This window comes from Antechinus flavipes, chromosome 1, assembly GCF_016432865.1.
Source record: "Antechinus flavipes isolate AdamAnt ecotype Samford, QLD, Australia chromosome 1, AdamAnt_v2, whole genome shotgun sequence".
Classification (NCBI taxonomy): Eukaryota; Metazoa; Chordata; class Mammalia; order Dasyuromorphia; family Dasyuridae; genus Antechinus; species Antechinus flavipes.
In genome coordinates, this window is record NC_067398.1 from 261,995,200 (window position 1) to 262,021,012 (window position 25,813).

General features: G+C 34.4%; 1 protein-coding gene across 1 annotated transcript in view; it reads right to left on the bottom strand.

Annotated features, from left to right (window-relative positions):
- Positions 1–25,813, bottom strand: part of DAGLB (diacylglycerol lipase beta) — a 46,365-nt gene that overhangs the window by 16,604 nt on the left and 3,948 nt on the right. Inside the window, exons 3-4 of the mRNA XM_052000983.1 lie at positions 3,524–3,698; positions 1,699–1,957 (exon numbers count right to left, since the gene is read on the bottom strand). Coding sequence (XP_051856943.1) covers positions 1,699–1,957; positions 3,524–3,698 — 434 coding nt within the window. The remainder of the gene's footprint in view (positions 1–1,698; positions 1,958–3,523; positions 3,699–25,813) is intronic.

A 25,813-nucleotide genomic window follows, 5' to 3' on the forward strand; every position in this document is an offset into this window, starting at 1 on the left:
AAGCATTGTATAATCTATAAGAAATGCTGAACAGGCTGATTTCAGAAAAACCTGGAAAGACTTACATGAACTAATGTCGAATGAAGTGAGCAAAACCAAGAGAACACTATGCATAGTAAGAGCAATATTGTGTGATGATCAGCTATGATAGACTTAGCTCTTCTCAGTAATATAGTGATTCAAGATAATCCCAAAAGATTTGTGATGGAAAATACCATCCAAAGAAAGAACTGTGGAATCTGATTGCAGATTGAAGAGTAACATTTTCACTTTTTTTTTCTTTCTGGTTTTTCCCTTTTATTCTGATTTTTTAAAAAACATGACTAATTGAAAATATGTTTAAAATGACTGTACACATACAATCTATATCAGGTTGCTTGCTGTCTTGTGAAGGGGAGAGAAAAAAATTTGGAACTCAAAATCTTACAAAAATGAATGTTGAAAATTATTTTTACATGCAATTGGAAAAAAATAAAATACTATTAAGAGGGGGAAAAAAAGAAATTACAAAGGGAACAATTTCAGAAAAACCTGGGAAGACATACACAATCTGTTGCAAAAAGAAGTGGGCAGAACCATGAAAAACATTGTGCATAGTAACAGCAATACTGAAACGAAAATCAGCCATGAAAATACTACTCTGATCAATAAATTATCCCTGACAATTCCAAAGAATTCAAGATGAAAAATTATTTATAAATGAAATGAAATTTAGAACTGATGGACAATCAGTATAGATGAAAGCATTTTGTTCACTTTATTTTTCTTCCAACATGCCTAACATGTGTTTTGTATGACCACATGTATAATAGGTATCATAATGCCTGTCTTCTCAATGTGTGGGAGAGGGATTGGAAGGTGGGAGAAAAAAACCTGGAACTCAAAATAAAAAATATGAATATAAGAAGTAAAAAAAAACAAAAAGAAAGAAAGAAAAGAGACTCCTTTATTTACTGCTTCTAAGGCTACTGAATGTGGTTAGGCCACAGGATAAACAGTGAATCATCTAAACACTAGAATCATTATTGCACATGAGAATCCTGTTTACTGGCAGCTGTTCTGTGATCTTTGGAGAAATTTCTCCCTGTCTTCCCAGCCTCCATCTAATAAAAACGTATACGAAGTGATATCGCCTTTATACTGACTATAGTAGCTAGGTTCTTCTCAGAGAAAAAACAACAAATTATGTGAAATTTTCAAAAGCAAGTTAGATGTTAAAACAAAATAAATATGCCCAAATAGCCCTGGAAAAATTTATAATAACACTATTCTCTACTTCTACAGCTAACACAAGCTATTCTTTCAAAATATACTATTTTCTTTCTTTTCATATGATATTAAAAAGCAAGCAGCACATGACTGTATCTTTTTCTATCTTGTGATCCTAAAGTAAGAAAGTTATTCTTCCCACAAAGAAATAGTTGAAGCTATATATATATATATATTTGATTTTTCTTGAATGAATGCATGAATGTAAATAAAGAATTAGAAGCTTGGTTATTTTATCCCTACTCTTTACATATATTTTCATACAACAAAAATCTGGCCAAAACTTTATAGTTATACTGAATCAATAGCTGTTATTGGGGGAGATAACCTATTATACAGGTTTATTATATAAAAGTGATAAAACTTGAAAAATACAAGAAGTATTTAATCAAACAGAAGAGAAAAATAGATCAGATTCCTTCAGCTTACTGAAAAGTAGGTTGAGAAAAGCTCTGCTGTACTGGAAAAAGCAACTCGAGTGTGGTCATCTTTCCCAACACAACAGCATATTAACTTGATCCTGGTTTCCCACACACTTCTTGCTGCTGTCTTGAGGCCGTTCAATAATTGGCTTGAATCATTAGTATCCAGGTGATCTGTACCAGAAGTAGAATAAGGAGACATTTTCCCTCCCAGTGGATCAAAGACAATAATAACGGTAACCACAGTGGAAGCGATGATTATCCAACTGAAAAATAGAAAAGAAAAAGATTAGTGACCATTCAAATATATTTTCTTACATTCAAATAAAGAATCCTATAGCTTTTACTCCTAGGAGCAAATACTATAACTCTATTTATACTCAATATGATGATTCCAACTGTAAAGATTTTTCTTTAATAAGACATGTTTTCTAGAAATTGGGTTGAAAGGGGCAGCTAGGTTGTGCAGTGAATAGAGCACCAGACCTGAAGTCAGAAGGGGCTGAGTTCAAATGTGGTCTCAAACACTTAACTACTTCCTAGCTGTGTGATCCTGGGCAAGTCACTTCACTCCAATTGCCTCAGCAAAAAAAAAAAAAAAAAAAAAAAAAGAAGAAGAAAAAGAAATTGGGTTAAAACAAGCTAGTAATTGCATTGAAAAAAAAATCAATATTGCATTAACCAGAACCAAACTTGAAAAAAGAACTAAGAAAAACTCCAGAAAGACTATGTACTAATGCAGTACTAATGCAGAAAGCAATGGATTATGCATGAACACAGTCTCACGGTTGTTCTCCTTTCTAATTCCACAACTCACTTTCTATAGCTTTGGTTGTCACTTTATTAAGAAATAAAAACACAGAAAAGTAAAGAAAACAGGCAAATCTGGCATCTCATAAGATATCTTGAAAATTCAGCAGGTACTGACTATAATTTACTTTGATCACTTCAGAAGGCAACATAATACTAAAGAATTTTGTCACAAACTATGAGATGCTAGACATTTTTTTGAAAAAAAATTTTTTGGGGGAAGGGAAGCTGGGTCTCCTTATCCTGCCTAGGAAATAAATGCAGTAGCCACTCAAGGAAGTGATGTTAATACTGATTAGCATATAAACAACTAGCTCCATTTTTCTGATCTGGGCCATTTTGTACCTTAGGTAGTTTCATGGCCCTCCATTTGGGGGAGGGGAGGTGGCTTACTCCATATTGGGATAGGTCTCAATCTATTACCTGATTGCTTTTAGCCTTCTTGTACCTCAGAATTTCCTAATTTAGGCAGTCCAACAGCCTCAATCTCACCAAATAGTCACCATGACCAGCACATTTTTTTCTTTGAAATCTTTAAAGCAACAAGGATATTAAACTAGCTGATCATGAGGTCACTCTCAGAAATACATTTCTATGGTATGATAATGATGATAAATCCTAGCACAATTTTCAATCCATTATGATGACAATTTTATCTTCTTCTTTAGTTATTCCTTTATTATATAATTGCTGGGTTTTTTCCCCTTTTACAAATGAAAAGCAGACATACAAATGAGGACAAAAGATATCCAAAGCAGTAAAAACAAGCAAGCAGGTGGACAAAAATAAATAAATGGAAAATGGCTTATATATGTTACAACTAAACACATATGAATCTTTGAAAATCAAATAGTTCTTTGTAAATTCTTATGTTTCAAAAAAAAAAAAGAAAAAAAGATTTATTTCTTTTGTGATGTAATAAAACCTCAGGACTAAATGCCACTATTAACCAGGAAGGTTCAGTTACCCAAGTTTCAAATATTTTCTCTAAGAAGAAACAAAAATAGAAAATAAGGACTCACCTGACAATGACTGTTGCAATTATGGCATTCACAACTGTCTTATCACAATGAACACCACTGTCTGCTATCCAAGCTACCCCCAAAGAAGCCCAGATCATTTCTGGCAAAAATAGTGCTAGACGAATATAAATCAGTTTGGGCATAGACTTCCGGGGTCCAGGATTACAAATGGTTCCTGAAATAAAAAAGTATGTTTAAGTAACTCAACTCCAAAACAAACAAAAAAATTAAATACATATGCAAAAATATAAATACATAGCACATACATACAATAAACATTTAGAAAAGATAGTCTTTGGCTTAGATAGTCTATCTACATTTACATACTAGTCATTAACTGCCTAAAACTGAGGATAAATGATCGAGGTATAGGAAATGGTTGCCCCCCCCCAAAAAATCCTTAAAGCTAGAAATATGTAGCACAGTTATTCGACATTTAAAAAAATGCCTCTGGGTCAAAATCATTAGGAAAGAAGAATCCCTTGCTGTTGCAGTCTTTAATATCAACAAACACATGATCTGTATCTTCTAGCCAGTTTCTAAAACTTCACAATATTTTACTCAAAAAGCCTTACTTATTCCCTTTTTATAAAGGAATTTAATTATCAATTATACTACTGATATACTGATTTTTATACTTAGACATACCAACATAAACAATTTGAGAAATTTATTACTTATTTATTCACACCTTTGCTCTTACACATGTGATGCTGAGAAGAGGTCCACTACAACTTTATATTCCATAACCTTAAAGGGACCCTTACTACTGCTAGCAATTGTATCATACTTCACTTATCAAGATCCTGCTTTCCAAATTGATTTTTCCAAAGCTTTTTAAACTTCTATGACTTCCCTCCCACTCTCTCAGCAGAGAATATTGCTTTCATGTTTTACAGAAAATTGCTTGTTCACTGTGAACTCCTTCTTCCCCATCTTTTATCATTCTGGTCCCTTTTGCCACTCTCCTCCTTCAACCTTATATAACATGATAAAGTAGCCTTACCTTAACAAGGCAAACTCTTGTACTTGTCCAAAGGATCTGATTCCATCTTGTTTCCTCCAGACTGCCTGCTCTGTCATTCCCAATCTTTTACTTATTTTTATTCTCTTCCTCTCTACTGGCACATTCTCTATTGCTATAAAAATGCCCATGCCTTCCCCATTCTGAAAAAGCAACACCAAAAACACCTCAATTCCATCCCCACTTTTATTTGTCCTTTATCTTTTTTGCCCTTTGTAAATTCCTTGAAAAAATTGTTTACTAAAGTTGCCCCTACATTCTCTTCTTAACTCTTTACAACATGGCTTCCAATGACATCATTCCACCAAACCTGCTCTTTTCAAAGTTAATGATTTCTTATTTGTCAAATCCAATAGCTTTCCTTCTTGAAACTCTTTTCTCTCTAGGATTTTAAGATATCACACTCTCCTTTTTCCTTTTACCTCTCTGCTACTTCTCTGTCTCCTTTGTTGGATCCTTTTTTTTTAGATCACATCCTCAAAACATAGGTGTCCCTCAGGCATTTGTCCAGAATCCTTTTTTTTTTCTCCCTCTATATCACTTTACCCCATGAGCTCATCAGCTCCCACGGATTTAATTACCATCTCTATACTGATGAGCCTTAAATCTACCTTTCCTGTCACAATCTCCCTGCTGACTTTCAATCTTGTATCTGTAGCTGCATTTTAGACATCTCAAACTAGATATCGGTACACATCTTAAAATTAACATGTCCAAATCTCTCTCCACTCCCACCTGTCTTCTATCAGCCAATAATTTTTCCTAAAACTCAGGTCACTTTCTTACTCAATAAACTCCAGTGGGATTCCTATTATCTCCATGAGTAAATAGAAAATGCTCCATTTGGCATTCAAACCCTTCCTCAACTTAGCCCCTTCCTTTTCAATTTTCTTCTACTTTATTTCCCAAAATGTAGTCTTTAATCCAGTGACCCTGGCTATATTTGGATACATCACGAAGAGGACACTCCATCTCTCAACTCCAAGTATTTTCTCTTTCTACATGCCTGGAATGCTCTCTCTATTCCAATTCAACTTTTGACCATCCTGGTTTCCTTTAAGTCCCAAATAAAATTTCACCTTCTAGAGGAAGCCTTTCCCAGCTTCTCTTAATTCTGGTATTTTCATTCTGTTACCATTTTTATAGCTTGCTTGTGTATATTTGTTTGCATATTGTCTCCCCCATTAGACTGTAAGGGTCTTGGGAGCAAACACTGCTTTTTGTTTCTTTTTGTATCCCCATACTTCCGCACAGTGTCTGGCAAAATAGTAGATACTTAATAAATGCTGACTGATTGGCCATCCAAATGAAAATAATATGCCAAATAGTTTAAATTTAAAGGACACAAATTTTAGTATCTAAAATAGGAAAAATTATTTGACAGAATGGAACATATTTTCCTAATAATTATGCTACATTTTCAAAAAAAAAAGTTATATTTCAAATTTTGCTACTTCCTTAACTTCAACGATGCTGTTGTTCTCTTCCTAATTTTTCCTCTACCTTGTTGTCTCATCCAGCTCTATTTGCTAGATCATACATCATTTTACCAGCCCCTTAACTATATGTATCCTTCAAAGTTCTATCCTGGCTCCCCTTCTCTTTTTACAATCTCTCTACTTGAACCCATCAACTCTCATCAATTCAATTATAATTTCTAAGCAAAAGATTTCCAAATAGTATTATCCATCTCTAATCTTTTTATTAAACTCCAGTTTCACATCACAAATTGCTTGATGGACATTTCCATCTGAACATACTAATAGTGATGCGGGAAAGATTCCTTTCTAGATTCTCACCCTCTCCTAGTTAATAATGTAAATTGCCCTTTAACTCACAAATCTTGGTCACTTTGAATTCCAATAGAAGGTTGTCCCAGCCCCACCCGGATCTGAGCCAACTTTGGGGCTACACCCAAAAGCCCTCGAGCTAAGTCTCCTATTATAAAAAGGCCATGCTGGGAACCCCTCTTTGCAGAAATTCCAAACATGGTAGCCATGTGAGGACCCTCTGTCCAGTGCCCTCCTTATCTCTATCTTCACCTATCTCCTTACTTCCAAACCTAATAATAAACCTTATTTATCAATCTAGATCTCCGGGCCAATAAATGCTTTTATTGGGAACTCTGCGCTGCTACTAGATCCCATTTACCGCCTTATCCTTACGCCGAATCCAAAGGGGTTGCATGGGAGCTTTGCTTCACTCCCTGTACCCCAAACCTGCCACTAGATCTCAACTAAACCCTAATTTCATTTAGGTACCCCAAATCTAGACCTCAACAATAGTATACCAGGGATAATGAGTTAAAATTAATAGGAATCTTAAAAACCATCTAATCCAACCCCCTCATTTTACAGATGAAGACACTAGAAGATGAAGTTCTAAAAGCAACAAATGACTTCCTCAAGGTTACACAAGTAGTAAGTGGCACAGCCAGCATTTAAATACACCTTAAATACCAATTAATTTAAGCAACAAATACTAAGTCAACTGAAGGAAATAATGTTTGTAAATCTAAATTTGAATAAGGAGTTCCTCTGGGGTGTGTGACAGTTAAGCAAAAGTGTAATGCAGTAGGTTCACAGCCACAACCAACCTTTACAGACATTTCACATTAATACCCCATACACTCACTACTTTCCATGACTTACGTGTTTCCAGATTGGCCATTCCATTTCTTGTTTCTATGGCTTTGCAAAGACTCTGCTCCATGCTTGCAGTGCATTCTCTACTCATCTCTATCTCTTTTAATACTCTGCTTCCTTTAAGGTTTGGCTCTATACCATTTTCTATGAGAAAGTTTTCTTAAATTATTTTGTATTTATTTTTTCCATTTACATGCTGTATCCTAGAGTTAAATGGAAGCTCTCTAATGACATGTCCTTTGTTTTTAATCTCCAGTACCCAATGGTTTATATCTGAAAAAAGTTTACTGAATGACTGAAAATGCTTCCTACCAGTTTTCCATTTTGCTTGCTGGTATGTGTTCACAAGTGCAAAAATTGTTGTTCAAGTGGACTCTATTATAGTGACTCAAGCATGCATGTATATAAAAATCTTATGTTGCTATATGGATATTTGACTTGTCATCCACTAGGGGGAAGCAGAGAATAATACTTGTTCTGGAAACATTTCTTAAAGGGCACTTTCAGGAACCTTAAGAAAATTTAGTAATAATCAGCAGCACAATGGATATGAAAGGACAACTAATGCTGCTGTTTGTTGTTGTTCTGTCATTTCAATTGTATACAACTCTTTGTGATCTCATTTGGAATTTTCTTGACAAAAATACTGGAATAGTTTGCCATTTCCTTCTCCAGTTCATTTTAGAGATGAGGAAACTGAGGCAAAGGGGGTAAATGATTTGCCTAGCAAGTCACACAGCTAGTAATTCTTTGAACTCAGGTCTCCCTAACTCTAAGCCAATGCTCTACCCCAGAGTGCCATCTAGCTCCCCTAATACTATTACTAGTATTCTATTAATAAGATAATTTAGCAAATGCAAAAATGTGAGCAATAGATATTTGTTGATTAAAGTTGTGGGCTTTTTGTTTCAAGTGTCTTAATCAATGGGCAAATTTCAAAATAAAGTTTATTTTCAGACTCATAATGAAAAGGATTAGCCTATGTGCTGGAACTGTGCAAGACTTTAGGGCAGGGGTCCTCAAACCACAGCCCGAGGGCCAGATGCAGCAGCTGAGGACGATTATCCCCCTCACCCAGGGCTATGAAGTATGTTTATTTAAAGGCCCACAAAACAAAATTTTTGTTTTTACTATAGTACGGCCCTCCCACAGTCTGAGGGACAGTAAACTGGCCCTCTATTTTAAAAATTTGAGGATCCCTGCTGGGATTCAAAAAATGAAACTAATCCTTATTCTCAAAGACCTAATAAAATTCTAATGGAATACAAATACATAAACAAGTATAAAGATAAGGGAGGGGACTGAACCTATGACTTCACTGGTATATAAGGAACTCCCTAGTGAGGAAACTCCACTCATGGTTCCAGAATAAAGAAAATTCCTGGTGAGGAACTCTTCTTTATGGTTTAATTGAGTTACCTAGAACAATGAGTAACTTGCTTAGGATCACATAGCCATTAGGTGTCTTTCTGGATTAAAGCTGAGGGTTCTCTGTCCACTGTTTCACTGTCTCTCTCTATAAGGATAGAGAGAAGAAATCAAAGGATAAATTCTAATAAATGCAAAATAGAGAAGAAAAGCACTAACATTTGGGGGAGAGACTAGGTTAGGCTTTGTGTAAAAGACGGGGCTTGGAATTTGAAGGAGCATTCTGAGGATGAGGTCATGGGGGATAATAACTCAATGGAAAAACAAAGAGAGATGGAGTACTGAGAACAGAGGTCAGTTTGTTGCAGTATGGGAAAATGTCCCATTGCAGAATGTCTAATGAGACTAAAAAGATAGATTGGGCCAGGTAACAAAGACCTTTAAAAACTAAACAGAGGACTTTCCATTTTATTCTAGAAGCAACAGGGAGCCAGGAAATTTATTGAATAGAAGAGTGACATGGTCTTGAGATTGCTCATGAGTGAAACATTTTTTTAAGAGCTATGAGGAGATTGGATTAGAGTAAAAAAAAACTTGAGGAAGAGATAAACTGTGAGACTGTTGCAATAATCAAGAACTAAGGGAATGACAGCATGAAAATTCCTCTATTTCTCAGTACTTTTTCAATCATTTCTACTCTGACATCACTATTCTCCCTTTTAAAGGTAACCAACTTAACCTGACACTATCCTTACTCTTGGCCTTGGCCAGTCAGTCCTTGTCAAATCACAGCCATAGATTACTCCAATCATGTAATTCCATTCATATGATTTTGAAGACAGTGGGAGAAAGACAAACTCCTCTGACTGGGTACACTACAAATTCACATTTTACACTGCGGTGAGACCTACACTACAGCATTACTTCTCCCTAATTGATTCTCTAACTCACTCTCCACAAAAGCTCTGCCAGACCTCTCTCCCTATTCTCAATTGAGGATCTGTTCTTTTAAGTAGTTGACAAAATTGAGGCCATTCTCTGTGAATATCTTCGACTCCCCCTTTCTTCATCTCAAAAATCCTTTAACATCTTTTATTTTCCTCCTTTCTTGACCTAATAAGGAAATAAGGCCCTCTTTATCTAGATGAACTTCAAACAAGTGCCCTTGATTCAGACAATTCATTCATACCTTCCCCTCTCTCACTAAACTTCAACCTCCAAGGTTCTCTATTGATTCCTTTTCTAACTGCTATCAAACATAACTGAAGTTCCTCAATCAAAAAAAGAAAAAAAAAACTTTACTACAACTACAATCCTAAAGCTAACATCACCTTCCCTTTCACAGCTAAACTTCTAGAAAAACAATACCCAATGCTTCTTTGTTCTGTCCTTTCTCACTCAACCCTTTTCAACATGACTTCCAATGATTAAGTGCACTCTCCAAAATTGCCAATTAATTGCCAAATTAATTCAAAATTTCTCTCAACTTATCTTCTTCTCAAAACTTATCTCAATCTTAATTTCTACATTACATTTGATACTGCTGATCTCCCCAAAACTCTAGCCTCTCTGAGTTTTTGTGATAAACATTTTTTATATTTTTCTTATTTGTCTGACTGGTTTGCAGTCTCCTTTGCCAACTTATTCATATCATGGCTCCTATCAATGTTTCCTAGGGCTTTGTGTGTGTATTTATCTCTGCCTTTAAAATGTATGGTCCTATGTATACATATATTATATTTAACATATACTTTAACATATTTAACACGTATTGGTCAACCTGCCATCTGGGGAAAGGGGTGGGGAGAAGGAGGGGAAAAATGGGAACAAAAGGTTTTGCAGTTGTCAGTGTTGAAAAATTACCCATGCATATATTTTGTAAATAAAAAGTTAAAACAATAATAAAAAAAGAAATAATGTGGAAAAAAATAAAATGTATGGTCCTTTAGGAAACAAAACAAAACAAAACAAAACAAACTTATTTCATTGCTATTTGTATGCTCAGTGCCTAGCACAGTGCTTGGCATATAGTGCTTAACAAATACTTACTCATTACATTAATATTTATCAGCACAGAATAAAAATAAAAGCTTGAGTCTTAATACAAAATAGAATAATATTTTAATCAAAATTCTTCTATAGTCCAAGGGTAGGATTCCATAATTAAATATAAGGAATGAAATGTGGCTTTTTTCTTTTTTTAAATCTCAACTTTGGATTTTTCCAATTAAATCTTTATAGGCAGCAAAACTTAGAATAACATCTGAGTTTCCTTTTATTCTAAACACATAAACTAGGTTATGCCTTTTTTGAGAACCATATATGAATCCAATTTTTTAAAAGTACATGAGATAGGTACTTTTTATTAAATGAGAATTTTAAACACAGGATGGAACTAATTACTCCAAAAGGTACTTGTATGATGAAAGTCTGTTTTTTTATTTCATGCTTACAAATTTACCATGGAATATCTATTTTGGGGAAGTAAAGTGATGAGTCACTATATTAAAGGTTGCCTTTCAAATGACTCAGTTACTAGAACAGTCTAATCACAAACCCTATGAAATAAAACAATAAATTATCTGCATGGAAGATAGAGTGATCCTAAAACTTTCTGCTCAATGTATTCAAAATTAATTTGGTTTCATGACTAAAAATATCATAAGTGTATCAAAACTAATGGCAGTAATAGTTAGACTAAAAAAAAAAAATCCAAGAAAAAACCAACAGGCATTTATTTGAATTTACATTTAAGATGAGGATAGGATAGTCCTGGAGGACCTCAGCTCTTCCACAAATACTACAGTAAAACTTTTTTAAATGTATCAGAAAAATATTTTTTAAAAAAGAAAAAGATAAATCACACAAAGTTCCTTCACCTTGAAAAGGACTGAGTAAAAAGAATATAAAAAACTTTTAAAAACTCCCCCCCAAAAAAAAAACCCAGCTGGAGAGATAGAAATCTAGTACTCAGGCAGCACAGGAGCTAGAGAAAGGACTAGCACAACATCCCAGCAGCCAAAAAGCCTTTCTTTCTTTTCATTCTTATGGCTGTAGTTGCCTGAATAACAGCAGAAGTTGAAAAAGGAGATGTAACAGAGAGACCATGTGGTACTTTTATCACTTCACATAGCTATTAGGAAATGAATACGGTATAACTTGACAGTGTTTCAAATATCACATGATATTGCCCTATTGAAACATTTAACTTTTTTGTTATCTATCATACTAAAATAAGAGAAAAATAAAACTTTAAACAAAAAATTTTTTGAGCTCGGGATCAAGATTGAAAATTTTCTGAATAAGAACTACCTTCAGTCATTATTATGGAACACTGAATGGTTTTGAAAATTAATTTTAGCTGCACACTAGTGCTTTTAGCGAATTCAAACTAAAATTATAAGGCAATATTGCTCCTATAACAAAATTTACATGACAAAAAGTTAATTCCATAACAATTAACAATTTGAATTATAATATAAAGTGGCTTCTTGTGTTGTCAGAATTTAAAACAAGATAGCACACAATTTGCAGCAGATATGTTTTCTGGGTTCAGTAGCACTTTTTGGACCTTGATGCAAATGCAAAAGAATGTCCATATTTCAAAATACATCTAAACTATGTGTCGGAGGAGCTTCAACCTAATCCTCTAATGAAAGCAATTTACAACATGATAAAGCAATGTTACAGGGCAAATATAAAAGCAACCTAATATAGATTCTAAAAATGTTTTCCAAATGCTAAATATATTAAATTCATATATGTTTGTGAACTAATCATCAACATTTAGCAATATCTAATAGTGTGAAAAAACATTTTCAAAGATGAAATAAGTAAAATTACAGATCCACATTAACAGATGAACATTTGCAATTGACTGTGAGCACAAGGAACACTAATTTTGAACTTCAATTAAATTAAATGATATCCTGCCCTCCTCTTCTCACCCTCCCCCCAAAATGATATTTTTCTCATCAGTAGACTTCTATTGCAAATTTTTATTTTTATTTTTTGGGCAAATTTTGGGTCACAAAATTCCAAATTGTAATAACAGTCACACCCAGAGATTCAAACATAATCAATTTATTAGGGATATCAGTGGTCCCTCATCCTTTGAGTCAAAGATCTTCCTCCCACTCAGGGATCCCTCTGCTTGAGGAAAAATTGCTTTTATTACCGTTAAGAGAACACCAGAAATAAAATGAAAGAGCACAATTCCATGAATGGTCAGTTCCAAAGGAGGGGAAATCTCATGGCTAATTAAGGGAAATTTCCATTAATCATAACTACTTTGTAAAAAGTCTTTCATGGGTCATTAGCTCAAACTGTCAACTTCAGGCTATCTCAACAAGGACTTTCAAAGGTCATAAAACTCTAGTGCTTGACCAACAGTATAAGAGGGTCCAAGGAAGTTGTGGTTTTAAAGCCAAAGTCACTAGAGAGTGGGTGGTATAATTCATAGAGTGAATAAGAAATCTTATTTTAAGAACTACATTGGGATTGGGAGGACAGGGAGAAGGTAGTGTAGCAATTATATTCTTATCACAGAACAGTATGACTCTGATAAAAACAAATACAATTAATATAATCACTAATACACTGTAGATTAGTTAATTGTACTCTATACATCTCTTAGTCTTCATAATATTAACTGAATCAAGCTTAATACTATTAATCACTTATAATCACTGACACCCATTAAATTATAATAGCCTGAGTAAATACTGATTAAATTGAATAGGGATATAAAAATCATTTTTTATGTAATTTGCCTCTTGAATGGCAAAGTCTAAAACATTTACTACCTGGAACTTTATTTTGAAAAAATTTACTAACCACTGATCTATGACATCTACAAGATCACACATCTGGAGCTGGAAGGGATCTCAGAGATTTTTTTTTTGGCTGAGGCAATTGGGGTTAAGTGACTTGCCCAGGGTCACACAGCTAGGAAGTATTAGGTGTCTGAGACCAGATTTGAACTCAAGTCTTCCTGACTTCAGGGATAGTGCTTTATCCACTGAGCCATCTAGCTGTCCCAAAGGTTAGTTGGACGCAGGAGGGAACTTTGGCCCAATAAGGTTAAGTGCCTTGCCCAAGGTCACCAAGATAGTGAGTGGCATAGCCTGAATTGAAAACCTGGTCCTCTGAGTCCAAACCCAGTGCTCATGTTTCCCAATTATAGTCTATCATGATCACAGGAGAGGCTGGACAAAACTACTGATTTATACAAATAAAGAAGACAGATGAGTCAAGGCCAAAACTCACAGAGTTAGAAGCCAGAAATTCTGGGGAAAAAACATGCTTCTAGTCCTAACAAACCCATTTAGCACAACAGCAGCAAGATTTAGAATACAAATAGACAAGACTATGCCAGTCATACCTACCCCATTCAAGAGTGTAGACATTTATAACCGCTCTTTTCATGGTGCTAATTTTCAATTGGGAAATGACTAACCAAGTTGTAAATGAATATAAAGGAATATTATTATGCAATAAGAAATGATGAGTAGGCAGATTTCAGAAAAACTTGAAAAGACTTATTCAAACTGGTGCAAAGTGAAATGAGCAAACCAGGAGAATATTGTACACAGTATCAACAACATTGTGTGATGATCAACTATGAATGACTTAGCTCTTCTCAGTAACACAATATCCAGAGACTCATGATGGAAAATGCTATTCACATTCAGATAAAGAACTGATGGACTCTGAATGCAAAATGAAGAAACAGACCTAGTAACTTGCCTAAGGTGACAGAGGTACTAAGTGAAAAGCATTGGGATTTGAACCTATCTTCTAGTTCCCTTTATACCAATATAACCTATATCAAACTGCTTATCATTTTAGGAAAAGGGGAGGGGAGAGAAAAAAAACTGGAACTAAAAATCTTGTAAAAACCAATGCCTAAAAACTGTCCTTAGATAGAATTGGGGGAAAAAAATATTATTTTTAAAAGATTCTGTAGACAGAAATAGAACGTGACCATAGCACAAAGTTACAATTCAGAAATGGATGCCAAACATATGCGTGCTTACCTAAGTCCCCTAAACACAGTGAAGAAAATCTATGGATTAAGTGAAGCCCAAGAAGGAAACCCAAGAAAGAGTAACTGCAAAACAGGTACTAATATCTCCAGAAAAACAGAATGGCTCAAACATAAAGACTCCAGAGATGTCCATAAGAAATTAAGCAAGAGCTAAGAAATTAAATAACAAAGTGAAAATAACTTATAACATGTTTTATAAAAATAAATTTACATAGTATATTTCCTTAAAAAATAGAATGAGACAATTAGAACTCCACAAGACTACAAAAATACCATTTTGATAATCTTCAGATGAAGAAATTAAAACCATTTCTAGTCATATGAAAAGGTGCTCTAAATCACTATTGATCAGAGAAATGCAAATTAAGACAACTATGAGATACCATTACACATCTCTCAGATTGACTAAGATGATAGGAAAAGATAATGACAAATTTTGGAGGGGATGTGGGAAAAACTGGGACAGTAATACATTGTTGGTGGAGTTGTGAACAAATCTAGTCATTCTGGAGAGTAACTATGGTTGCTATGAAACTATGCTCAAAAAGTTATCAAACTGTGCATACCCTATGATCCAGCAGTGTTTCTATTGGGCTTATATCCCAAAGAGATCTTAAGGGAGGGAAAGGGACCCCCTTGTGCAAAAATGTTCTTGGCAGCCCTTTTTGTAGTGGCAAGAAACTGGAAACCGAGTGGATGCCCATTATTTGGAGAATTGCTGAATAAATTATGGTATATGAATGTTACGGAATATTATTGTTTTATAAGAAACAATCAGCAGGATAATTTTAGAAAGGTCTGGAGAGGTTTACATGAACTGATGCTAAGGGAAATGAGCAGAACCAGAAGATCATTGTACATGGCAATAAGATTATACAACGATCAATATGGCTCTTTCCAACAATAAGATGAGTGAAGTTCCAATGATCTTGTGATGATGAGAGCCATTTACACTCAAGAGAGAGGATTGTAGGAACTGAATGTGGATCACAACATAGCATTTTCACTCTTTTTGTTGCTGTTTGCTTGCATTTTGCTTTCTTTCTCATTTTTTTCCTTTTTGATCTAATTTTTCTTGTGCAGCAAAATTATTGCATAAATATGTATACATATGATGAATTTAACATATATTTTAACATGTTTAACATAAAAAATACCATTTTGTCAAAAGATTGGAAAAAAGAGATTTGAAGTAAATGTAACGTATCTAGTGGCAAAAAAAAATCATGTAAAAAGATTAATGAGAGATAATTTAAGACTCATTAGACTCCTTGAAAATTACAACTAAGTAAAAAGCCTTGATATATTTCAAGAACTCATTAGCTAATACTACCTCCATCTACTAGAACCAGAAGACAAAGTAAAAATGGAAAAAATTTACTGGTTAATGGTTAAAAGAAACCCCAAACTAAAGAACACAAATACTAAGAAATCAATGTTAGAATCATCTAAGACTATGCTAGAAAAAAAATTTTCTAATACAATATGCAGAAGGCATAAGAAACAGGCTTACAAACAACAAACACTTAAAACACTCTGCAAAACTGAATTCTACCCAAAAGTGGACTTTAATAGAAAATTTTCAAGCAATTCTTGATGAAAAGTTGCAAATAGAAACTTTGAAATGCAAACACAGGAAAGTCAAGAGAAACCAGAAAAAATTAGAAACAAAACAGGTACCCATCAGTTGGGGAATGGCTGAGTAAATCATGGCATATTAATGTAATGTAATATTATTCTGCTATAAGAAAGGACAGAGAAACTTTGGAGGATTTGTATGAAGTGCTACTGTATGAACTGAACAAACCCAGAAAAAGCTGAAGAACTGTCATCAATGCAATACTCCATCATGAAAAATTATGTTTCCTACCTACCAGTAGAGAAGTAAAGGATGAGGGATGCAGAATAAAATGTTTTTATACACAGTTAATGTATGAATTTCTTTTGTGTAGCTATATTTGTAACATGAGAGGGCTTTTATCTTTTTCTTGGAAAAAGATTCAAAAGGAAAGTATTGGTGATACTAATAAAAAATGAAAAAGGAAAAGAAAAAGGCAATTAAACAGAGTTGACCACTCCACTCAAAAGCACAGCAGGGGAATAGAATTTGGCTCTGGTACATCGCCCCAATTCAGGAACTAACACTGCAGAAATCACTACACAGAAGAAAATATAATCATCACACAGAATTATTCAAGATTCAGATACCCAAAAAAAATCCAACCTAGAAAGTAAAACCTACAACAACTGAAAGCAGAGATTCAAAAGATTAAACGACTATATGAATCCATGAAAGAAATGCCAAAAATAAAAAATAAAATAAAGCTCTGGAGAATAGAAATGGAAGGAGAGAATAAATAACTTATGATGAAAAGTGGTGAACCTTAGTAACAAACTCCCTGAAAATTAAAAGACGCACAAAGCAATCATTGTATAAGAAAAAAAGAAGCATTAGGAGAAAATCATAAAATTGAAAACATAAGGTATCTGCTATCAAAAACAACTGACCTAGAACACAGTTCAAAGAAAGATAATTTAAAAATCAGACTCCCTGGAAATTATGATCTTAGAAAAAAATAGAGACTGGACACTTTCTATCTTTCTAAAAAACTTTTATTAAAATTTTTTCTTTTATATTTAATGGGCATTATCTAGCTTCTCTCCCATGAGGGGGGAAGGGCAAGTGGGAAGGAGGAAGAGAAACTAAAATGCTCATTAAAAAAGTACATAAAGGAAGAGAAACTAGCCAAGACTGCAGAGTAGGAGGAAATAGTAAGTATACAGTTCAACTTATCTAACATTTAAAAAGAGCACCAGAATAGTGATTAAGAATTCTAAGGAAAAAGAATAGAGGTCATCTTTCTAGTCCAAGACCACAAATTTGCTGCACAGATTAGTGACCAGGTCAGCAAGTGTGGAAGAAAGTTAGAGTGAGATCTTGAAAGCAGACCACATTAGAGAAGAAAATGTCCACAATGATGTTTGGAGCTCTGAAACAGGACCTCAGACTCAACCACTGGGTGCATAATGGGCACAGAGAGCTGATGCTGTAGCCCAAAAATAGAACATGGACTCATCCCCAAGAGAAAGGGGCTTTGCTGTTTCCCTGATTCCAAAGAAGAACCTAACTCAAATCTAACTCAGAAAACGGAACAGAGTCTCTGTTTCCTGGACCTAGGGGGGATGCAAAAATATACTATGATCAGATTGGATTTATAGGAGGAATATAAAATTGGATCAGGATTAGAAAAAACATAAACATATTAGTTTCATATTAGTAAACATGACAAAAAGTATGTGTGTATATACATATATGTATGTGTGTGTGTGTGTGTGTGTGTATATATATATATATATATATATATATATATATATATAGAAAGAAAAAATTTTGAAAAATATAACATCTACTTCTGTTTAAAAACAAAACAAAACAAAAAACATTTAAAATAGAAAAATTGACCATGGCCTTAACATGGTAAAAATTATACATCTTACACCAAGAACCAACATAATATCTAAGAGGAATAATCTAGAATCCTCTCCAATAAAATCAGCTATAAAACAAATTAAGTCCATTGTGACTACTACTATTTGATATAGTGTTAGAAATAAGAGCTATATGACAAGACAAGAAAAGGAAGTTGAGGGAATTACATAGACAAAGAAGCAGCAAAATGAGTGTTTTGTGTAGATATGATAGCATATTAAAGCACGTCAGAGAGTTAACTAAAAATTAACTGAAACAACTTTAGAAAAATTGCAGATATAAAATAAATTCACAAAAATTATCAGCATTTTTGTAAACCACCAACGAAATCCAGCAAGAAAAGATAAAAAAAGCAAATGCCATATAAATATGTATAAAATACTTGGGAGCATTACATATATAAAGATATACAAACCAATTACAAAACTCCATCTACAGAAATAAAGACAAACCCAATATATGCTATATGCTATACTAAGAGATTCACTGGCAAAAAAGGGTGGATGGAAAGTATATTTTCACATCTTGGTCAATAAGACAAACAAAAGACTTCAAGGTGGACTGGTTCTATTCTGGTGACTTTAGCAGAAGGAAAAAAAACAAAAAGTAAAAGGAATATAGTATTGTGGAAAGAAGGAAAGGGATAGTATTTACTATTTTTATAATGAGAGTGCACTTTTAGAGTATATCAACACTGAAGAAGTACGAATCAGATGAATCTAAATTTTATCTGAACTAGACAAAGGGAAATTAAACACCTACTTTCATGCACATACACACAGAGAGAAACAAACCGGCAAAGAGTTTGGTGTAGTAATACAAAATCCTCCACAAACAAACAAGGATAGGGAAAGGTGGAGTTCAGGGAAAGTAAAGTACCAGGAAAGGAACAATAGCAAGCAAAATAAATCAGCTTCGGAGTAGACCCTAAGAAAAAATAGAAAACGTAAAAAAACCATCATCAAGATAAGGAGAAGTGAGAGTGGAAGAGAAGCAAATCAGCTATAAACTTCAGTTATAAACCACTACGCATTTCTGGTGATAGTGATGTTTTTTGAAGCAACAGAGGTTAAACCACTCGCTTAGGATCACATAACTAGTAAGTATCTGAAATCAAATATGAACTCGGATCCTTCTGACTACAGAACCAATGGTCTCCCTACTCTGCCATCTAGATGCCCCTTCCCCAAATTACTAGTTTTGATCACATTGGATCACTCTTTTATCACCTCACTTTTTGCTGCAAAGTGACAGTGATCAATTTTTCCAGTTCAAAGTAGCTCTGGGAAAAAGACAGAAAAATCTTCCAATATTCGAAATGGGGACTGGGACCAGCTAGAGGCATGCTGCAAGAAGAACTCTAGAGTCCAAAACTAGAGCTGAGATTGGGCACCAGGGCAGGAAAAAAACTCTAGGGAATCCCTGGGGTAGTGCAAGGTACAAGAGTGGGTGCCATCTGGTAAGTCTGTTGCCTGCCACCCAATTCTGGGTTACAGATCAGGGAAGAAAGCATAAGGTCATGAGCATAAGGCCCAGTTATGAAATGAGCAAGGAACAAGCTTATGAAATAAAAGTAAGGTGTATGACGACTCTCATCCTAGGCAGAGAACAGAAACTTAGTTCCATTTTATAATTCAGTGTGGAAGTCTACAGTGAAATAATGAGAAGTCCCAGACCAAAAGGGAACCTGCAGTTCAGTCACACTGAATATGCATAGCTTTCCAATAGGCTAACAATGACTGAGTCCTTCAGCAGTTGACAGAAATTCTCAAGCAAGAATAAACCAACAGGTAAGGAACTGGAAACTGAGCAGATGCCCATCAACAGGGAATGGCTAAATAAGTTATGGGATATGAATGTAATGGAATATTATTATTCTATAAAAAATGATGAGCAGGCTGATTTCAGAAAAGCCTGGTGCTTAATTGAATTAAGTGAATTACTTAAATGAATTGGTGCTAAGTGAAATGAGCAGAACTAGGAAAACATTGTACATATTAACAGCAAGATTGTGTGATGATCCACTATGACAGACTTAACTCTTCTCAAAAAAGCTTCTCAGCATAGATTGACTCAAAAGACATTCCATAGACTTGGGATGGAAAATGCCATCTGCATCCAGAGAGCAAGCCATGGAGACTGAAGGCAGATCAAAGCATACTATCTTCACCTTTTAAATTTAAAAAAATTTGTTTTTTCTTTCTTGTGGTTTTTCTGATTTTTCTTTTACAGCATGACTAATATGGAAATATGCTTAAAATATACATATACATTATATAATCTACATCAAATCTCTTGCTGTCTTGGGGAGGGAGAAGGTAAGGGAAGGAGGGAGAAAAGAAAATTTAGAACTCAAAATCTTACAAAAATGCTTAAAGCTATCTTTATATGTAATTGGAAAAATAAACTACTATTGAAAAACAAACTAATAGACTCAAACCTGGCTCAGGAACTTGTAGAGCTTAGAGCAGGAGAACAATGAACATATTTGTCCTGGATCATATTGCTCTAGGAAGAAGGTTGTGAAAGCAGCAAAAAGACTAAGAAGACAGGAATTCCACTTCCTACCACTAATATAAAATCCAAAATCAAGAATGATAAAACAAACCAAAAAGAATGCCACCATAAAGAGCCATTATGGTAGCAAGGAACACAAATTAAGAAGAGAAAGACTGAAAACGTTCACAAGCAAAGCCTCAAAGAAAAATGTAGCTTTGACACAAGTCCAACAACAAATCTTAGTACAGTTAAATAAAAGCTGTGTTTTTTTTTAAGAAGCTAAAATAATTATTTTAAAAATCAAATGAGAACAAGAACGGAAAAAATGGCAAAATTAATTAGAACTAAAGAATAAAGTTATCAAAAGAGAACTAAGAGCTTGAAACAAGAGAACTTGTTTTTTGTTTGTTTGTTTGTTTAATAACTTTTTGTTGACAGAACCCATGCCAGGGTAATTTTTTACAGCATAATCCCGTGCACTCACTTCTGTTCTGATTTTTCCCCTCCCTCCCCCACCCCCTCCCCTAGATGGCAAGCAGTCAGAATTACTACTCCCCACCCATCCATACAAACAGGTGGATACAGAAACAAAACAGAAATCAAAGAGTAAGTATAAGAAAAGGGGGGAATTAGAAGGAAGGGGAGTCAGATTAATCCGGAAAAAAAACAAACTCTTAAAAGAGATTGGGGGAGAAGGGAACTGGCAAAGAGAAGGAACAAGTTTAAGAGAATAAGAGATGACCTGCTACATTGTCACTGCTGCTTTTGCAAAGAAATCTTGCTTCACTTGGTTTCACAAGAAATGTCCAAGTGATAACTTGTATCCTGACATGAAAGAGGAATAACAGTCTAAGAGACAAGCTAAAGAGATCTCTAATTTTGGAACCACTGCCAATAAGGTCCATTTTTAGCTATTCCTTGGAAGATGAATATACCACATTCAGTTAAATCAGCTCTAGGAGGAAAATTTTATCTCTAAACACTTATCAATAAAAAGAAAGAACAGATCAATGATTTGGGCATGCAATTGAAGAAATTTTGAAAGAAACAACAAATCAAAAGCATTCAGATAATCATCAAAATGGAAATTCTTGAAAATGAAGAGATTAACAAAAAACAAAGCAAAATACATTGAATTAAGCCATTTACCAAGACAAGATCAAAATGGATATATGCCTTAGATACAAAAGAAGATAGAAAATTAAATGATAAATTAATATGGGAAATTATTTCTCCCAATTATATGTCAGTAAAACTTATGAATACTTGGAAAAATATATTTAAAAAACCAGATCAAGTGACTAACAAAGTTTGCCCAATTTTAGATGATTCACAGATTGATCTATCCAGGTTCAATCATTCTCTACCAACCTCCAGTTCTAAATCATTAGTTGTCCATTAGAGGTTTCAAACAAGCATCTCAAATCAACGTGAACAAAACACTAACTTTCTTCCAAATACACTTTTCTTCCTAATGGCCCTATTTCTGTTAAGGGCTCCACTATGCTTCCAGCTTCTCAAGCTCATAACCTCAGAGTCATCCATTAGTCTTCACTGTCCTTTTCCCTTAAAACCTTATCAGTTGCCAATTTTGTCCATTCTACCTCCAACTCTCTTATCCATCTCCTTTACTCATATTCAAGCTCTCATCACCTTTGTTTGTATTATTACAAAGGCTTCTTAATTGGTTTCACTACCTCCACTTTCTTTCTACTCTATCCTCCACACAAGATCATATTGAGATTCCTAACAATGTCACTCACCTCTCAAGAAACTTTGGCGGCTTCCACTTGCTTCTCAGATAAAAAAAAAAAACTCCTTTGATGGGTAGGCATTTCAAATCCATCATAATCTGTCACCTTTCCAAGGTATTGCACATTATTCAAACAATCTATGTTCCAGTCAATTTGGCATACTTTCAGTTCCCCCTGGATTTTTGCTTACCTTTGTTTAAGGTGTATATTTTGGATGTACTCTCTCCTTAATTCAGCCCCTTAAAATCTAATTTCTTTCAATGCTCACATCAAATGCAACTTCATATAGGAGGCCTAGCTTTATTCTCCCCTACCCAGTTGCTAATGTATTTCCCCTTAAATTACTAGTACAATGGGTTCAATAAAGTCATCTTTAGAAAGATAACCCTAAGTATAATTACCATATAATCACATTTGAGAAACATGCACAAAAAAAGTCTAAGAAATTGGATATTGTATCTTAAGGGGGAAACAATCTAAATGCTATACCTTAATTTATTTAGTCCACATTTCAGAAGCAGAATCACAGAATGCAAAGTTGGAAATGACTTCAGAATCTATCGACAACTAAACAAGAATCCTTTCTAAAACATTTCCTACAAAGTTGTTATTTAGCTTACCAATGAAAATTTCATTTAAGAGTAAATCTGACTGAATCCTGTATAAGACACTAATTAGCAGTATGATCGTGGGCACATGGGATCTCTAAGCCTCCAAAAGTGGGAATGATGTTGGCATTATCAACATCTCTGGGTTGTTGTGAGGAAAGGACTTTTCACACATTTTAAAATACTACATAGATGTGACCTACTTTTTTTTTTTTTTTTTTTTAAAGAGTTCACCCTTTACTTAAGAGTTTCCCCTACAATATTTTGTGTTGTTGCTCGGACCTGTCATTTTTTCAGCCTATCAAAACTAACCAGTTGGGAAAACATTTTTATAGTCAAAGGTTCTGATAAAGGTCTCATTTCCAAAATATATAGAGAATTGACTCTAATTTATAAGAAATCAAGCCATTCTCCAATTGATAAATGGTCAAAGGATATGAACAGACAATTCTCAGACGAAGAAATTGAAACTATTTCTAGTCATATGAAAAGATGCTCCAAGTCATTATTTATCAGAGAAATGCAAATTAAGACAACTCTGAGATACCACTACACACTTTGTCAGATTGGCTAGAATGACAGGGAAAGATAATGCGGGATGTTGGAGGGGATGTGGGAAAACTGGGACACTGATACATTGTTGGTGGAATTGTGAATACATCCAGCTGTTCTGGAGAGCAATTTGGAACTATGCTCAAAAAGTTATCAAACTGTGCATACCCTTTGATCCAGCAGTGTTACTACTGGGCTTATATCCCAAAGAGACCATAAAGAAGGGAAAGGGACCTGTATGTGCAAGAATGTGACAAAGTTTGTGGCCTCTTTGTAGTGGCCAGAAACTGGAAACTGAGTGGATGCCCATCAATTGGAGAATGGCTGAATAAATCGTGGTATATGAATATTATGGAATGTTATTGTTCGGTAAGAAATGACCACCAGGATGATTTCAGAAAGGCCTGAAGAGACTTACATGAACTGATGCTGAGTGAAATGAGCAGGACCAGATCATTATATACTTCAATAACTGTTGGAATCTTTACAAACTGCTAACTCATTAGAGTTGATAGATTATTGATCTAATCTTACAAGAAGATGTTTTGGGTCAGAACCTGAAACAAGGTCCAAAGTATAACTAATTGATACAATGCTTGTGTTCATACCTTTACTCATTGGAGTTCACATGTTTGGGAGATTTCAGGGTTTAGTATGAAATATCCAAATTCACACCTCCCTTGAAGCTCTATGGGAGAAAACCCATAATCCCTCTCGTTGATATATAAAAAGAAAGCAGAGGCCCAGTTAAGGGAGTTCAGCTGAATTACATTGGAGAAGAGCACTCTGGGCCAGACACAGAGCACTCTGGGAGAGCCAGAAGCTTTCTCTCGGAGGCAAGAAAGATTCATTACAACTTTTACCTTGGGGCTGGCTGGAGGCAGAGGCAAAAGCAAAGGACAAAGCTGCAAGAGCTCTTTGGAGGCAAGACAGATTCAACTTGGAGCTGAATTGGAGGCTGAAGAAAGCAGAGGCAGAAGCAAAGGACAAAGCTGCAAGAGCTCTTGGAACCAAGCAGAGAGATAGGCCTCTAAGCTAACTAGGCTATATTGGAGACAATAAAAAATCTGAATTTTTACCAGCTGGCTGTATTTTGGGTGATTATTACTTTCAACTGCAACTAAGGCTGCCTCCAGGAAAATCTCCCCGAGAAACCTGCTCTCTCACAGAGAGAACTATATTATTTTAAAAGAAGAAAATCATCACAAACAACAATACTATATGATCAATTCTGATGGATGTGGTCCTCTTCAACAATGTGATGAACCAAATCAGTTCCAATAGAGCAATAATGACTTGAACCAGCAACACCCGGCGAAAGAACTCTGGGAAATAAGTATGAACCACTACATAGAATTATCAATCCCTCTATTTTTGTCCACTTGCATTTTTTTTTTTCCTTCACAGGTTAATTGTACACTCTTTCAAAGTCCAATTCTTTGTGTATAGCAAAATAACTGTATGGACATGTATACATATATTATATTTAACATATACTTTAACATATTTAACATATATTGGTCAACCAGCCATCTGGAGGAGGGGCTGGGGGGGAAGGAGGGGAAAAATTCGAACAAAAGGTTTTGCAATTGTCAATGCTGAAAAATTACACATGCATACAATCTTGCATATAAAAAGCTATTAAAAAAAAAAAAAAAAAAACTACCCAGTCGGAAAAGCTCACTGTACACCAATACAAACCAGCAATTTTTCTGCAAGTAAAAATTGCTTTACTCGTTATATTTGTATTTCAACTTGGCACAATTCAATGCTTACTTATTCATTGACTTATAACAAACTTAAAATAAAAAATCATTACACTAAATTAAACCTATTTCAAGTGAGGCTATCATTGTAACATTTATGAGAACTGCCATATTACATGTTAGAAAGGAAAAATTACATGACATGATAATGACATATAGCACTTTCAAGTTTACAAAACACATATTAAATTTAACATTCACAACAACCCTGCACGGCAGTTGTTTTTTAATATTCTCATTTTACCAATACGAAAATTGTAGGATTTATTACATAGAATTTCATGAAATGGAAATTTATTATTTTATATTGAATCCTCTCATATTCTGCTATGTACACGGAAATGTTCTTTTTTTCCTCCTTTTCTTGTTTTGTATTTAAGTTTAAAATGAACAAAATAAATAAAATCAGATTTTTATTTTCAAAGATGGAATATACATTAGTATGAAAGAAAAAAATCCAAGTCCAACATAAAAATGTTAAGCAGATAGGGTCTCTCTCTTTTAGCTGATATCAATATATAAATCCTTATAATTC